Here is a 16,798-nt window from a genome sequence, read left to right on the forward strand (position 1 = left end):
CAGATGAAATAGGGCTTTGTAATCTGATGGGCGGTGAGCGCTAAAATAACCTCATATATTCATGGAAGCCCCAAAAAATGCAACTTGAATCATGCTTGAAATTCTAACTGGTTCTCTTGGAGGAAAGGTTATTCCATGTGGAATCCCTGGTACGTGCGGCTAGCTGGCTTTAAGGAAAAGATGGTGGCGTCACACATAATGAGCTACTTCCAGTCTGGGTACCATTTCACTCTTGCTCCTGGAAGGCAGTGTAAGCCCAGTGTATCTAATGAAAATAACATTTAACACTTATTCAACACTCATTAAATGCCACTGGGCTAAGTGTTTTATGTAGGTTCTCTTATTTAATGCTAGCAAGAACATTCTGAAGTAAGTATTATTTTTAGGCCTGTTTTCATGATGAACAAATAGGGTTTAGAAAGGTTAAAGCCTAAAGTCACACAGTGTGTGAGCCATGAATGGAATCCAGGCAGTCATTCTGCTTCCTACATCTTGTAACTTTCTTAGTGACAGCGTATAGGTGTGTCTGTAGTGAGTGCATTGATCGACCATGCAGAACATTCTAATGAGCACTGATGGGGGTGGAAGCAGCAAAGCATGCTAATGTATTTGCACCTGACTCTACCAGTCTCCTGTAGGTCTCTGCTACAAGATTTACTGGTGGTTTAGAAACCACCCACTCTGAACTTGGGTCCATGATATATTTGCTCCACACAAAATATACCTTTTTCTATAGAACAGAAAATGGTAGTGCAATACAATCTTCAAGCTTTGCTTATAAAAAGTAAAAAATCAGAGCGAAATGACGAAAACAGGAAGAATGATGGTGGAATAGGAATAGAAAGAGCAACACTTCAAAAGCCAGGGAAACTGAGTCCAGCTCTGGCCCTTCTCTGTAAAAAAATAAAAGGAAGATTTGAAGGTGATATCGAAAGACTTTGCGGAATCTAATATTCTCTGACTCAGTTATATTTCAAAGCCTGGTAAATTTTAAACAAAGGACTTGAGTGGTGAAGGGTAGGTTTCATCAGGAGGGTGTGGCATCACGTAGACAGAGTCAGGGAATAGGAAAGCAAATGTTCCTCCAGTTTTGCTGAGAAGCAAGTTTGATAAGTCAGTTGACCTTTCCTGCCCTAATTTCTTCCTTTGTAAATCAGAATCCGCAAATCATCAGGCACGGTGAAGCCTCCAATAAAATCACTCTAAAGCCCTCAGCTCCGTTCTCAGTACTAATCAGCGAGAGGCTGGAGCAGCCTTCATTTCCAAATTAGAAAAATAAAACATTTCCTTCTGATTCTTGTATCATTCATTTTCTAATTTTCCTTTGTGTTTTTCTTTTTTTTCTTCCAGCTACGGCCTCCCCGCAGAACAAACCCAACATTATTATTCCAACCCCTTAATGAACACTTTAGGGGAGGAAATGTGCTGGTTTTACAGTAACCAAATCCACTTTAAAAAATGTCCCCATTATTTTCTCCTGGCAAAACCTTGGATTCCTGGAAGCCGTGGAGATTAATGGCAGCAGCTAAGAGCTTTAGAAAATAAACTGCAAGGTGCCTGAACAGAGGGGAGATGCTCAGCGTATCCACTGCCAGAGTCAACATACATTCACCAGCTGCACGTTCTCGGGGGGCGGGTTGGGGTGGTGAGGCCCGTTGGCGATGTTGACCATGTTGTTGCGCTCGGACCGAAGACTCTGCCGAAGCCGGTCGTGAAGCTTTTTCCGCTGTTTCCTGCGTGTGGAAAAGGGAGCATTTACTTTTTTCTATTGCTTACATTTCTTATTTCAGTCAATTCCTTATTTCACCAACACATAACCCGGGCAGTGGCTTGGTGGTGAGGGAGGGGGGAGGGAGGGTGTGCCATTTCATCTTAGAATCTGCCTGTGGGCAGCTGTGGAACCACACACATTCTCTTAACCAATATGTGTAAGAAGCTGAATGGGCTTCTTACAGAAATGAAACTGGACTGCTGAGAGAGAAGACAGAGGAGATGGTGGGGTAAGTCGGGTTGATATTTGGCTGAAACCCCATCGTTGCTAATCCACCCATCTGGGCCTAAGTCATACAGGTGGCCATTTGTCTTAGGTAACAACTTGCGTTGTGCAATTGATAGAGCTGATTTCATTTATAATTTAGCCTGTCGGCCTTTAGAAAACGCAGTTAGTTTTGAATCTGCACGTGATCCATGGTGTGTGTGCATGTACATGAGTGAAAATGTGCATATTTGGCCTGTAGATTTGGGCACAATTGTAACAGGATCGTACTTTGGCAACTTTTTTTTTTATAACTAGGTATTAAAATATCTAAAAAGACTCTTAAGGGAACAAGTTAAGGGGGGAAAAAGAAGGACCTATGTAATACTTTCAACAATAAGATTTAAAATAAATAAATAAGTAAATAACTCTTAAGGTGACTCCATGAAGGCTTATCTCTGTCGCTTACTCAATCTGGCACCCAATTCTGGGGTTGTAGGAAAACTCCATCTATGCCCTGGATTTTATGGACTAAAAGCACTGTCTTCGTTCCTCAACAAAACATTCAGATCATAATAATATCACCATGACTCGCTTTGGCAAGAAAATTTATGTGATGAAGCAACAAAACAAAACTGTTAATATTTGTTTAGACTTGAAGTGGAGGTCATACGTCAGAAAGTGGAGGGAATTTGTGTCACAAAGTGATTACATTTGTTAATATGGACCCAGTTTAAAGGATCAAAAATAGTAAACACAAATCTGTTTTAATGTTTTCCCTTTTGTTCTTTCCAAGCAAGTTTCCCTTGACTTTCCTCTAAGAAGATTCCTTTTGTACATCTCACACTCATGAGCATCTGAGCTGGAAACTTCATTGGATGGAATTAAAAAAATAATCAGGATAATGCTCAGAAAATGGCATCTCAAATGCCACCAAGCGTTTCCTTTATCTTCTAATGGTAATTGCAAACTGGACGTGTCCCCAGCAGTGTTTGACAAGTGCACTTCTTGCACCCGCCACCCTCCTCTCACATCCACACGCGCACACACATGCACACGTGTGGGCCCCATACAAGTCTGCCCGTCCAACCCTTTCTCTGGTCAGGGGGCTGTGGTCACTCATCAGAAGTCTCCTCAGCATTTTCACACCAATAGGCAGTGCTTTCTAATTATGTGATTAGGAAAGGTGCTCAAATGGATGATTCAGAAGAAAAACTAAGGGGAAAAGTCCTCCTGGGGTCCCTCTCCCCACCGCTTTTTTCCCCAAGACAGGGCTGTGGAGATGGGTTTCTGTCAGGAGGGAGCAGCGCGGGGAGGAAGGATTACTTGGTTTTGCAGTAGGCCACCACACACATGATGCCGACCACTAGCAGGGCGATGCAGATGCCAGTGATGGTCAGCACCCTCTTCTGGTAGAGCTCCTCTGCTTCTGGAAAGGGACGAGAGCAGACGTCACCAAAGGCCCCTGACCCTTGCCCGGACTTACAATTGAACAGTTGGCATGCTGCATGGCACTATCCATGGTCACAAGAAATAAACATGTGACAATGCATTACTGTTGCAGACATACTTAAGGTACAGCATAACACTGCTCTATGTGGTGAGTATAAACGACATGGCCATTTACAATAAAAAACAGTATGCCATAATATTACTTTAATTATAAGCTACTGATACATATGAATTAAACTAGCAAATCATAAACATTGATTATAAGATAACTATTTGGTTAAAACTGTACTTGTATTTTTTAAAAAAATCTCTTGCAAACATCTCTTGCAAAGACAACAGGAATCAACGCCAATAAAAGGAGCTGGGTTTGGCACCCCTGGGACCCTCCTCTCTTCCTTTCTCTCTCCACCCCCCGTCTCTTTTGATTTCCCAGCTATTGTATATTCCAGTGGTCTTTACAAAGAACCATTTATAACTTAACGAAATAAACTCAAAGACATTTGCGAACATGAGCTTGGCTTGTAGTGAGCAACCAAATCAGGGCAGGACCCCTATGATTTCACAGTAAAATGTGAACATAAGCCACAGGATGTGGAGTAGCAAGACACTATATCAGAGAAAATCCAATCTGGTGGCTAAGACAGTCCTGGGCCAAGGTGAAGACTTGTTCTTTGGAGGACAATTATTATTACGTCACCAATTGCACTTAGACTCCTCCTCTATCTGTATAAAGGAATAACTAGCACAAATAATATGTAATTTGGAATAGATTATACATTCCTGCATTGACCAACATGGCAAATTAGCTAATGTAGATTACACTAAGGAGGTGTGAGTTAGAATTTTGAAGTAAAGGTACTATTGTACCCCAAATGCAACCAGTCTCTTATGCATGAAGGTCTTTCTATTTGCAAATTAGTTTTTTGGGGGTGGACAACTTGATTGATTCTATGGTAGATCAAGTTCTTAACAAGGTTGGCTGACTTAATGGTGAAACTGATCCCTTAGACAGCGGTTCTCAACCTGTGGGTCTCGACCCCTTTGGGGGTCGAATGACCCTTTCACAGGGGTCTCCTAAGACCATCGGAAAACACATATATAATTACATGTTGTTTTTGTGATTAGTCACTATGCTTAAATTATGTTCAATTTGTAACAATGAAATTGGGGGTCACCACAACATGAGGAACTGTATTAAAGGGTCGCGGCATCAGGAAGGTTGAGAACCACTGCCTTTGGAGCTGAACTTCCAACCAGTCTAATTACACTTATTGGAAGTTAGTTTGCAGGTCACTGAGAAAGAGAACTCAACCAGTGCGTAACAGGCAGGGTCAGCTGTGCTTGGTTTTCTGATTAACAAGCTGGTCAAGATCTGGGGGATATTTAGGGTGTCCCAAAATTCACGCAAGATTTGCAATTGAATTGAATCGCAAATCTTGCGTGAATTTTGGGACACCCTATACAAATGAACGCCTCTTATCTGGGCATCAACATGGGCCTTCTGAACGTTTCCAGTTGACATTCTCAGTCTCAGTGACCACACCTCTTTTCTCTATTGAAAGAGAGCAATTTGCAGGAAGTTTCCTTGAAATGAAAAAGTGCATTTTAATTTCTGTGACACAGTGGACCTTATCATTATACAAAACATTTCCTACAAGCCAAGCCCACGGTAATCAAATTCCAGTTAACAGGTCAGGAACATTGTCAAATCAAATTAATAGAGCACTGATTATTAACAGGAGGAGGAGGAGGAGAACAGAAGTCAGTGGGTAAAAGACTAGAATGCCGCAGAGATTAGACAAAAACAAACCAGAAGGGTTGGAAGTGGAAAGGAAAAACAAACCGAGGAGGACAGACAGACTGACAGAATGACTGAGAGAGGGAGGCAGTCAGGGTCAAGGCAAAACAAGGTTAGAAGTGGAGGAGTCATCTGAAGTCCCTGGCACAGCATGCCTGATACTAAGGGAGGAAAAAGAAACAAATAAAAAGAAAACCAGAGGGAGGAAATGCTCAGGTAGGAAGCACAGGTGGATGCGAAGTTGGAAGGGTTACCCCATACAGCATAACTCCTAACCTAGGCTGGCCAGCACAGGGAAGCCACGATTAGGAAGCGAAGCAGCTGGTGCACTGCGGTGCAACAATGAACCAGGAGACATAAAAGTGGTGTCACATATTTTTGTGCCGCAAAAGTCAAGTGAGGAGTGGAATGTGAATGCTGATGTGTTAATTGCTTGTGTCTGCTGCCTCTCCTCCCCCATAGCCACAGGACAGGGAATTACATTTTATGGGGTGCTAATCTGTGAGCTGGTGCCACTGGAGCCTCCTCCATGACCTGGCATCCAGATCAGTATTTAGCATCTATGTCAAGAAGCAGAGGCAGCACCTCCCTGCTGGTCCTCCAGGGGACCCAGGACACAGAGCAAGGCTCCTTTGGTTCCTGCGAGCTGGTTAAGAAATTGGAGTGCACACGTATTATTGCCAAGAAAATGAAGACCCTGCCTTCTGTGTCCTTTTTCACTCACTCTATTTTTTCTTCTTTTAAAATAGTAAGGGCTTGGTTGCGTTGACATCTTAACATCGTATCTTTAGGAAAACTGGGAAATGGTTTCTGCAAACTGAAAACATGGGCTCTAGCCAAGGACTAAAGGAAGACCAAGCATCACGTGTACTCTCAGGGATTCTTTTGACACGTTTTTGATGGTTAATAATAAAAGAATAGATTGACCTGGGTTTGTGAATACCTGGCATTCTTCCTATGTTCTGTAGGAAGGCACACATTTCCCTGTGAGATCAGTCATGGAAATAAAAGGGCAGCACAATAAAGGCCAAGGGGTCAAGCAAAAGTGCTAAGATGACCGATGAAAGCCAAGGCCCACAGAACACAGATGTGGGACTAGGATTCTGTATTCCCATCAGCATTTACTGACTGCCTTCAATGTTTCTCCTCTGTTTCTGTTTGATTTTCCAATGATTTCCTAGATCAGGTCACTCCCACAATATGAATGTTAAGAGAAAAATACTTGATGAAAATTATATAAATACCCCACCCCCCCTTTTTTTCTCCTTATTTTTTTCCTAGTGTAAAATGGGGTCAATAGGACAACAGTAAATTAGAGGCAGTGCTGAAAAAGAGAAGCCCTCGGTCCAATTGGCAGCTCGGCCGTAATGAATGGAAAAGCTGCCGAGACTTTGCTTTTTGGTTTGGCTGGACATTCAAGTGAATCAGATTGAGCATGTTTTTCAGTAGGATCTGGCCAGGCCAAGAGACAGAGGCCTTGTCTTTCTCAATTTTAATTGACCTTTAAGGTCTGACTTTCCTTAAGGGTTGACTGGTCTTGTCTTGGGACTGTGGAGTCTTTATTAACTCTTAAGATCTTACTAAGGGCGAATTGGTATATCTGAGCTATCCTTTACCTCACTTCTTTGCTCAGGAATGGGAATAATAAATTCTATAGTGAGACTCCAATGTGATAAAGTAGGAAAGATGCTGTTAGGGAGAAGAAGGGAGGTGATGGTGGAAAGCTCTTCCTCCGTGCAGGAAAGGCCAATAAGCCTTTTCAGAAGTGGGTCACTTTTTATCCATATAGGAAGTAAACCATATAGATAACTTCCCTCATGTAGGCGACCTGCCACTCAAGTGTCATTGGTAGTCCCTCTCTTGCCTCTCACTCTTGGGAGGTGTTCTCTGATGTTCAAAGACCACATATAAATGCAGGGGCTTTCTCATTAAATGGTTTGGAAGATTTTTGGAGGAAGGGACAATTCATTGAGTTTCTATTCCTGCAACTGGGAGAGCCTGCGACAGCCTCATTTCCCACAAATACTGGAAAGTGCATTAGCTGTCAACTGTGAGGTTATCAGCCAAAATGAAAGAGCAGTTGGAGGGTGCCCTCCCTGTATGTTGTCACTGACACCAGCTGGATGGGGAGCAGGTATTCTGTTAATCAGGACACTGTTGACCCATTACCCATTTCAGGGCTGTGTGCAGTGTTCATGAGGCCTGGTGCCTGTGCAGTGGAGCCTCTGGGAAGGTAGCACGGCTTCCCCTCCTCCCAAGACTGACCTTTTCTATCAACTATTTAGGACGAAGGCCTTCAGAAGGAGCATGCTCCAAATTCATATGCTCCTAGGAGATATTTGATGTTTACAGTATTTGATTACTTGTCTGGATAATCTTAGTGACTCAAGTTTAATTCCATTAGCACTAGAATTTCCACCTAAAATAGCACAAGGCTTATATCTTTCTGTTTTCTATTTCCTTGCTCAGGAGATAATGGAGCTGACTAGAGTCATGCTTGAACAGCTCCAGAAAATCAGAGCAATTCATGTCTGTTCATGTCATATTGTGTTGCAATGTAAGGGCTTTCTATGTTACTATATTGCATATGATTTTTATATTGCATGTCAAACTCCCATCAGTCTAAGATGTGGTATTTTTTTTTAGGGCGAAGTATTTAAAACTTCTTTGGTTCTTAAGCCCCTGGTTTGGTTCCTCCTGTAGCCTGTGTGTCATTCCAACTTACCCCAGCTCTTAAATAACATCATGGCCAGATCCAATCAGTGGGTCAAGGAAGGTGGGATGTATGTGAATTTGCAGCAGGTGAGATGATTTTAAACTCTAAGTGAAGCTTGGAAAACTAAAAGCTGCTGTGCTCAGTAACATTTTGGGTAAACTAATCATAGATTGAAAGTGGAACAATCACTTTAGTTATAGCTGTATGATCCCTTCTAAAGAAAAAGGAAATTAGTTAGGAACTGAAAGGTAAGAGTAGGAAGGGAAAAAGATTTCAGCTCATAGGCTCTAAATTCTGCAGGCTAAAAGGAATGATGATTGGTCCATACCCATAAATTCAATCCCAAGATGCTCTGCCAATGCAGAAAGTTGACAAAAAAAGAAAGAAAGGGAAAAAGTTTCAGAAAAGAGTAATACACTGCACTCCAAAACACATTACACATGACTACTACGTCTCTCTGTGCGTGCACATTGAACAGGACAAATGGTGGTTGTTAGTGAAGCAGTGCTCAGGTACGCCCCCAGGAGTCCACAAAGGGAACTTCTCTTTCAAGGAGTGTGCAAATACCAGCACACTGAGACTTTATTAACCCTTAAAAGACCTTACTGAGGGAGAAGTTGTATAGCTTAACTATTCTCTACGCTCCTGCTCCCATGTTGTTTAGAAATAGAAATATCATATTTATAATTACAAAAGGCATTTGGCATTATTTCATCCCTGTCTTTTTAAAAGGTAGAGGCAAAGTTCCAGGTCAATGAAATTATTTTCCCCTAAGACTCACAGTGGCAGAGCCAGGAATAGAAGCCATGGGTTTAAAAATTTGGTCTGAAAATTTTATTATATTGGATTTATATTTTTCTTTGGTTATGCTCTCATCTTTCTTGTTGATTTTTAAAAACACAGTCTCCTTGCCCTGGCAAGTGTGGCTCAGTTGGTTGGAGCATTGCCCTGTACACTGAAAGGTCGAGGGTTCAATTCCCAGTAAGGGCACATATCCAGGTTGGGGGTTCAATCCCCAGTTGGATGCCTACTTGAGGCAATCAATTCATGTTTCTCTCTCTCTCCCCCCTCTCCCTTCTTCTCTCTCTTTAAAAAAAACATCTTTGGGTAAGAATTTAAAAATTATTAATAAAAAACAAACTCAAGCCCTAACCGGTTTGGCTCAATGGATAGAGCGTCAGCCTGTGGACTGAAAGGTCCCAGGTTCGATTCCGGCCAGGGGCATGTACCTTGGTTGCGGGCACATCCCCAGTAGGAGGTGCGCAGGAGGTGGCTGATGGATGTTTCTCTCTCATCGATGTTTCTAACTCTATCCCTCTCCCTTCCTCTCTGTTAAAAATCAATAAAATATATTACAAAAAAAAACCAACAAAGACAAAAACCAACTCTATCTCCTTGTCTCCTAACTTTCTACTTTCTCCACCCCTCATGTGATATTAACAAACATTTCTGCTCCAAAAACCAGAGAGGGCACTGGGGCATCAGAACCTGCTTCCAGCTTCCTCCTGTCATTCCTGTATGGCACAGCAAACGCTTAATGCCTTTTTCAAATTGTTAAAAAAAGGGGGGGGGTGAGGGGGAGGATTCTATTCCTGGGAATTCCTGCGGCCTTTAGTTAATTTTATTACTCCCTCAAATAACAGAGAGCCAATCAGATGATCACTCCACAGTGCTGAGCTCTGAGACAGGCACAGGCATCCAGAGGACCGGAGGGCAGGCCAGGAAGGGAACTCAGAGGTGTGAGCCCCCAGCCTGCACTCCAGCAGAGGCGCCAGGATTGCAGGCCTGGCAGGACCTGCATGGGCTTAAATGGGTAGAGGGGAAACATAAGGCAAAGAAGAAAAAAGCCCTAGAAATGACACTTTCCATCCTTGAAACAAAAATGATTAATCAAATTCTACCAGATGGGGCCCTTTAGGAGCATATAGTGTGGTGGCGAGGCAGGGCCAGAATGAAAACAGAAATCAGGAGCCTATATTCCTCCCCTTGATCCCTGATTAAAGAGACAGCAGGACGGTCCACCAATATGAAAAAAAGACCTCTTAAGTTTGGCAGAGAGGGACTTCTCTTACAAAGCCATCAGTTTGGGCCTGGACAATGCGCCTCCTACAGAGAGGGAAGGGTAGGAGCTAAGAGAGCTGGAGCCTTCCTGGTATCAGGTCCTGCCTCTGCCATTTGCCTGTTCAGTGATTTTGGACAAGTTAATTGCTCATTGGCAAAATGCTTATGATACTGACACATGCCTCACAGGGTGACCCTATGGAATAAAGAAGCCGTGAAATGGGTCGGCCAGTGGCCAAAGGGTTTAACAGCTTGGAGAACATTCTTGTCTGGATGTTCCCCTTGGGCCGGTTACTGCGTGGAGATTTACTTTTGACTAATTTCATAGCCAGGAAAACTCTGAAAGCTCCTGGGATACCTCAAGAATTTAGACTTTAAAAACTCGCCACCTCTTAAGAAAATGAGGTTTCACAGATTTTAAAAAAATCAAATAGTTCATTGAGTAACAATGATAAAGAAAGGCACTAGATATAATAGGGAGTCCCTCTGCCTGGGGTCCAGGGTACTCAGGCAAATAACCACATTTTTCATAAATTAAAAACCAGAGGATGTGGGGTTGATCTGGCTGCACAATGTTCACAGCAAAACAAATGTATTCAAATCAAAACAAATGTCTCTTGCCTTTGTGTAACAATTTGACAAATGGACTTTCTTTTTTTTCTTCAATTTGTTCCCTTCATGTAAACTTTGGAACACCAGGTATGAAAATTCATGTTCGGAGGGAGTGATAATAAATTTCCTTACACATTTTCATGCGGATGTGACTCAAAATTTCTCTCTAAAACTCTCTCCATCTCTTGCCTTTTGCTCCTACCAGTCAGTAACAATTTAAGGGTTAAAAAAATCAAGAAATATCTACAGAAACTCTTCCCAGAGAATCATTACTCCATGCCTACATGAACACTGCTAATGATCTGTATTAGGTGCATAGAAAGCTTGGTTAAGTCTTCAATAAAATTAGTAGCATGCCCATGCATACATATTACTGCATTTACATTTATAGGTAAGTCTGTGAGCCTAACTATAATTTCATTTCATGGGAAGTCATTCATATCAGGCAGCTCCAATTTCAAATAATTCAAAGGGAAATTGGTACTTAAAATTGGAATCTCTTCTGGCCATAAGCCCTAACAAGGAAACAAGCAGAGGAAACATGCATCAGTCATTCTAGACCTGGAGCAAACACTCCTGTAATTTATTTTTACTATCAGTGGCTACGTTTCTTCATTGTGAGTCAAGAAAAAAATAATACACAAACACTTTTCATTTCATAAAGAGGTTATTACTTTCTATCTATTCTATTTAATCTAATGTTGGCTTGGGCTCATTATGCATCATACACTTCCTATTGAATGTCTGCCTAGCCACTCCATTTTCAAATTAAATTAATAATTCAAAAACACAAAGGTTACTGTAAACAATTCAGTTTCCTTTTCTACATGTGATTTCCTGCTGTGCAGTAAGCAATATAAAATTTTAATTTAAATCCGCGAGTCTTCAGAAACTATTAAATATTGACTCACTAATCCTTTGCTTTATAAAGGATTTTATAATTGTTTGAAGAAAACTGATTAACCTGCAGGTTAATTTAAATTTTCTATTCCATTAGTGAAATGAACAATGAAACAACTTTCTTTGACCAAAGTTACATGTTCATGCAATTATGGTTTCTGTTAAAATTTGAAGACATTCGGGATTTTATTCTTTAACGTCCTGGGTCTCCTTATGGAAATAATCTCAGAGACTTGTGTATAGTCTTGCCTTTCTGCACCTCGGAGGTTTCTAAAGGATTTCTGTCAATGTCAATTCTAAACGGGACCAATTTCATGTCTCACTTTTTAATTTTCAACTTACCTTTACAAATGTAATAGGAGACTCTCTCCTTATTCCGGTTTCCATGTGCACAAGAGCACACTCACAAACACACACACAGCAAAATCTCCCTACACTCGGTGGAATTCATGATAATTTTGTCGGAGATTGATGTGCCTTTATTCTACTGTTAGCAAGATACATGTTTGATAAATGAATGAATAACTTGTTTTAAAAGATTTAGAAATCAACATAAGTAATTTGTGCAGCAGTAACCTATGATTCACAACTACTTTTAAGGATATCTGCTAAGTGTAGTCATTCTGAGAATAGGCCCAAAAGTTCTAAAACTGCACTCTTTTAAAGTATTCTATAGTTTGGGCTATTCTGTGATTACTTCCTATAAAATGTTAGTTTATATATGACATACTTGCCCCATACTTCCTCTAACTATTGAAGCCTTCAATGTTTTATTCCCCTCTCCATAAAGTCTATAAATTGATTATGGATTGCTTGTATACACACACACACACACACACACACACACACACACACACGAACACAATCCTTTGAAGTAGGAATTGTGTCCATAGGTTAAATTTGAAGCTGACTAGCCTTGGCAATATTTTCCTAGGAAGCACTATAAATATGTTTTATTTCAAGGCACATGGCTGCCTTCACAAAAGCCATATAAAATAAACATTTGTTCCATTCTTTTTATAATTTAAATCAGTTCTGATAAATCAATAAAAGGCCCCATAGGAAACTCTAACCAGAAAAGTTGCATCAAATCCTGATAATGTAATTTATGTGTTAATAAGCATTGTAAAAGTTGGACATTCTTTTGGAACATTATTTTTCCACTGGAAATGTGGTTTGGCAAGTTAAAAAAATGATTCTCTTTAAAGCTGGGGAATATCATTTCTTTTAAAATTTATGTTCTGTGTTTCAGACTTTATGAACACTAACAAGTACATTTTAAACATTACCACTGTGGCTATGTTTTTTATTCTTTGTGCAGCCTTCATTGCTACTGAACATAAAGTTCTTAGAACAGCAAACATCTATTTTCCTGTCTTCTATGGGGGAGTGTGCAGAAATAAACATTGAGAATTTACGACACGGAGGTTAGAAAATTAACTCTGGGCTAGACAAGTTTGGGAAGCAGTTTCTGATTAGAGGGCCTTGCTTTTCTGGGCGCGAGGCAGCACCAATGCACAGCCATTGCAGATTCTGTTCATAAATGTGCTTCTGATCGATCTTTGTTAAATCAGGTTAAATGGGAATGCTGCTTTTCTGGATGTCTTCCAAAAGCTCACGAAAGAGTTTGTTCAAGGAGTCACATTTTGATTAAATACACAGTGTGGCTCTCTTTAAATAATATCTTAGGACAGAAAATGCTCTCAAAGAGAAGTTGAGAATATTTTCTCTGGTTATAACTGTCAGATCCAATGGCATTATTATTTTTAGAAATATCTTCATTTTTAATGCTTTTCTCTATGCAGTGGCCCAATATTGCCTTCAGTGCACAACAAAACGATATAACACCAAAATTTTTAGTATAATGCAAATGTTCAGAATTTTTGTTAAATTATAAAGTATAATTTCATTGTATTTATACAGTTACATGGACTTGCTAAATCTATATTGTTTGAATACCAACACATAATTTCTGAAAGGAATGGCTTTAATATATAAATTCTCTTATTTTCCTTCTATTTTCACTTTCCATCTTATCGACTTTTGAAAAATTAATCTATAGCTATGGAGAGAAAAATTCTGTTCACTAAATGCATATGATTTCAAGATTTGTCAACAAAGTGAAGATTGCATTTGAAAATTTAGTAATATCAATTTACCAATTTTTTACAACAGAAAATGGCCGAAAAATAATATTTGATATGTAGCCCATGTAAATATATAATTAGTACCATTTCACTCAATAAATGATTCAATATTATGGGTCTAATCTCCCCCTGATGCACAGGAAATTTATTTTTCAATGGCACTTATTACTCTAGGACTGTTAACCTGAGGGACTGAATCTTATTCGCTGCATGCATCTGAATAAGGATAAATCCACTCTTTTAGAGCCCCCAAATGACCAGCTCCTATCACTGTTTCTTGTGTTACATAAATTTACACTGCAATGAGCTATGTGTTATATTCAGGGTGAGCAACTGATACTCTAAATCAGAGGTGGACAAATCCAGCCCACTGCCTGCTTTTTACAAATAAAGTTTTAATAGTACAGAGCCATGCTCATCACTTTATGTATTGTCTATGGCTGCTTTTGTGCCACAATGGTAGAGTTAAGTCAGTATTTACTGTCTGATCCTTTACAGAAAAAAATTGTCAACCTTTGATCTAAATGGATAGCTTTATGGAATCCATGTTAAATACAATACCTTGGAAGCCCCAGTATTAAAAGCTATAGTCCCAATTCACAATAGAATGACAAGTACATAGTTCAGTTATCCATGCCATAATATGCAACATGAATTGCATTGTTTAGGAATGATGTTCATGGAGCCATAGAAACCCACTAACATTTCTCAGTTCTGCATTAAATAATATATTATCTAGCCCAGCCAGTGTGGTTCAGTGGTTGAGCATCAACCTATGAACCAGGAGGTCACAGACTGATTCCCAGTCATGGCACATACACAGGTTGTGGGCTCAATCCTCAGTGCCCGCAACCTGTGTATGTGCCATACATGCAGGAGGCAGCCGATCAATGATCCTCTCTCATCATTGATATTTCTCTCTCTCCCTCTCCCTTCTTCTCTGAAATCAATAAAAATGTATTTTTAAAAAAGAACAGAAATATATTATCTACAGGTGAACTGTTATATTTCAAAGTAAATAATAAATATTAAAAAATCTATTTTCCCTTAAAATTACAATTGAAACTAGCAATAAAGATATGCTAACATAAACAAATGATTATTTAAACTAGTTCTGAATCACTTGTTTCCTAAGCAACATAAATAGAAGCCAGGCTCTCTCATTTGCTGTGAAATGTTTGTTTGTTATTAATTTTCCTACTCAGTGCTTTTTTTATACCTAAATGCAAACTGCTGGTTAATGAAGAAAAACATCTGAACTCTTTTTATTATGTTTATTCGTTATAAATACATTCTGAAACCAAATTTAACTTACCATCATTTCAAGTGCATACTGGTTACAACTTAGCAACATCTTTCTCAGGATGTTGTCATTTTATAAAGAAGATGGACTGTTCAGTGGAATGCTTTTATTTTATCAATAAAAGTGAGACTTTTCAATGCCTTTATTATAAATGTACTGCTTGATATTGGCTATCATTTTGTATCACATTATTCAATATCAGTTTCAGAAACACTGGGAGCCTCACACACCTATTAGGTTCTCAGAGCCAACTAGCCATGAACAGAGGAAGTAATACAATCGCTTTTGTTAATGGTCTCATGCGACAGGCAGAGGCAGTCAATGTTAGACCTGGTCAAACACATCTAGCTCTAGGTGAAATCTGAGGGGAGATGCAGCAACAAGAAAGCAGCACCGACTGAGCATGCTCCTATTCAGGCAGAGACAGAAAGGGAGTGGACGTACTGTAGAAGCTGGCCATTACGTAGTTTTGGCAACGATCACCAGTAAACTCATTTGGGCACCTGAGAGAAGAAACAAAAAACAATGGTAGAAAAAACAGAGAAAAAGAGAAGAGGTGAATATATGCTAGAAAGAAGCTCCTTCAGTGTCATTTGACCGAACTTGGTGAGTTCACCCTCAGGAACGGAGTCTTTGTCCTAATCATGGTTTTCAGACTCTGGCGTTTCCCCCAAAGGGTTAGAAATCTGGACCAAATGCGGTCCTCGGGTTTGTATGACAGGAAGATCCCAGTATTTTAAGTGACTGCTTTCTTTCAAGGGGAGCCACTTAAAATTAAAACATCATCTCGGTTTGCCATTTGATAACTTCAGTCAAACATTTGGAAGGACACTTTTTTGGTTGGCCTGCCTGCCATGGTTGCCAGCATCACTGGCCACCCTGGTGGGTCATTCTTTTAAATTGATGACCTTTCGGGCCCATGTTGTGAGACAGCTGAACAAGGTCAGATTCAACGGTTTATGCCCCGAGTGGTGAAACCATAATTCAAACAAAAGGAATCCGTTACAACTGAGCTGTAAAAACACCAAGTGGTAGTGCTTGTTGCTGTAGTTTTGGGGGAAAAAGCAAATTTCAGATTATTTTAACATACTTTCTTGGTTTTGGACTTTCATGGGCACATTCTCAGTACATCTTGCTCCAGTGAATCCAGGTTGGCACCTAGAGGGCAAAAATGTGATAAGCAATAGAACGCTAAGGACATTGAACTTTCAGACTGGCAATTTTCCTCCTACGGAATATGGAGATTCCTACAAATGACCTGGTGACTGAACAACATAAAGAAAAGAAAAGACAAAAAACATTTAGAAAACCATGTCCCATGAAAACTGTGGGTATATATTTTTGTTGTTATTGAAATGCTTCAGTCTTCATAAGTTAACTGAAATTTAACTAGAGTGAGGTTGAAAAGTTGATTGGGGCTGGCAAGACCCGGGCAGCTAACTCATTTTCCCTTTGGCATTTCCTTAATTGCCACTGATCCTTGACTCTTCCTATGTTAATAAGAGTGACCATTTTGTAAGGAATATAAATATCTAATCACTATGTTTACACCTAAAACTAATATAATATTGCATTGCCAGCTGTCATTGAAAATAACTTAAAAACAAAACACTGGTTTTGGTGAGAGCTTACATGAGAGCCCATAACCTTCAATTATTTAAATCATTCTGAGCTTTTACTTTTATAAACATTCAATTTTGTACTTATTTCATAGGTATTTTTATAATTTAAGTCATCAAACTGCATTGGAAGTCAAGCACTTTTGCACCCTAATGATTACTGACAAGAGAAACTACATTCCCTGTATTAAAAAAATAAATATATATATTTATTT

General features: G+C 39.8%; 1 protein-coding gene across 14 annotated transcripts in view; it reads right to left on the reverse strand.

Moving 5' to 3' along the window:
• NRG1 (neuregulin 1) overlaps window positions 1-16,798 on the reverse strand; it is a 159,785-nt gene that overhangs the window by 12,652 nt on the left and 130,335 nt on the right. For 7 of the 14 annotated variants that reach the window (XM_014537866.1, XM_014537865.1, XM_014537862.1 and 4 more), the window contains 4 exons: window positions 15,409-15,467; window positions 8,270-8,293; window positions 3,302-3,404; window positions 1,607-1,733 (listed from right to left, as the gene is read on the reverse strand). In XM_014537866.1, the coding sequence (XP_014393352.1) occupies window positions 1,607-1,733; window positions 3,302-3,404; window positions 8,270-8,293; window positions 15,409-15,467 (313 nt within the window). Of the gene's footprint in view, window positions 1-1,606; window positions 1,734-3,301; window positions 3,405-8,269; window positions 8,294-14,895; window positions 15,468-16,054; window positions 16,123-16,798 lie in introns of those variants that run through there. The other 7 variants (XM_014537863.1, XM_014537870.1, XM_005864033.2 and 4 more) reach the window with 3 other exon arrangements.

Source organism: Myotis brandtii, unplaced genomic scaffold (assembly GCF_000412655.1).
Source record: "Myotis brandtii unplaced genomic scaffold, ASM41265v1 scaffold185, whole genome shotgun sequence".
NCBI lineage: Eukaryota > Metazoa > Chordata > Mammalia > Chiroptera > Vespertilionidae > Myotis > Myotis brandtii.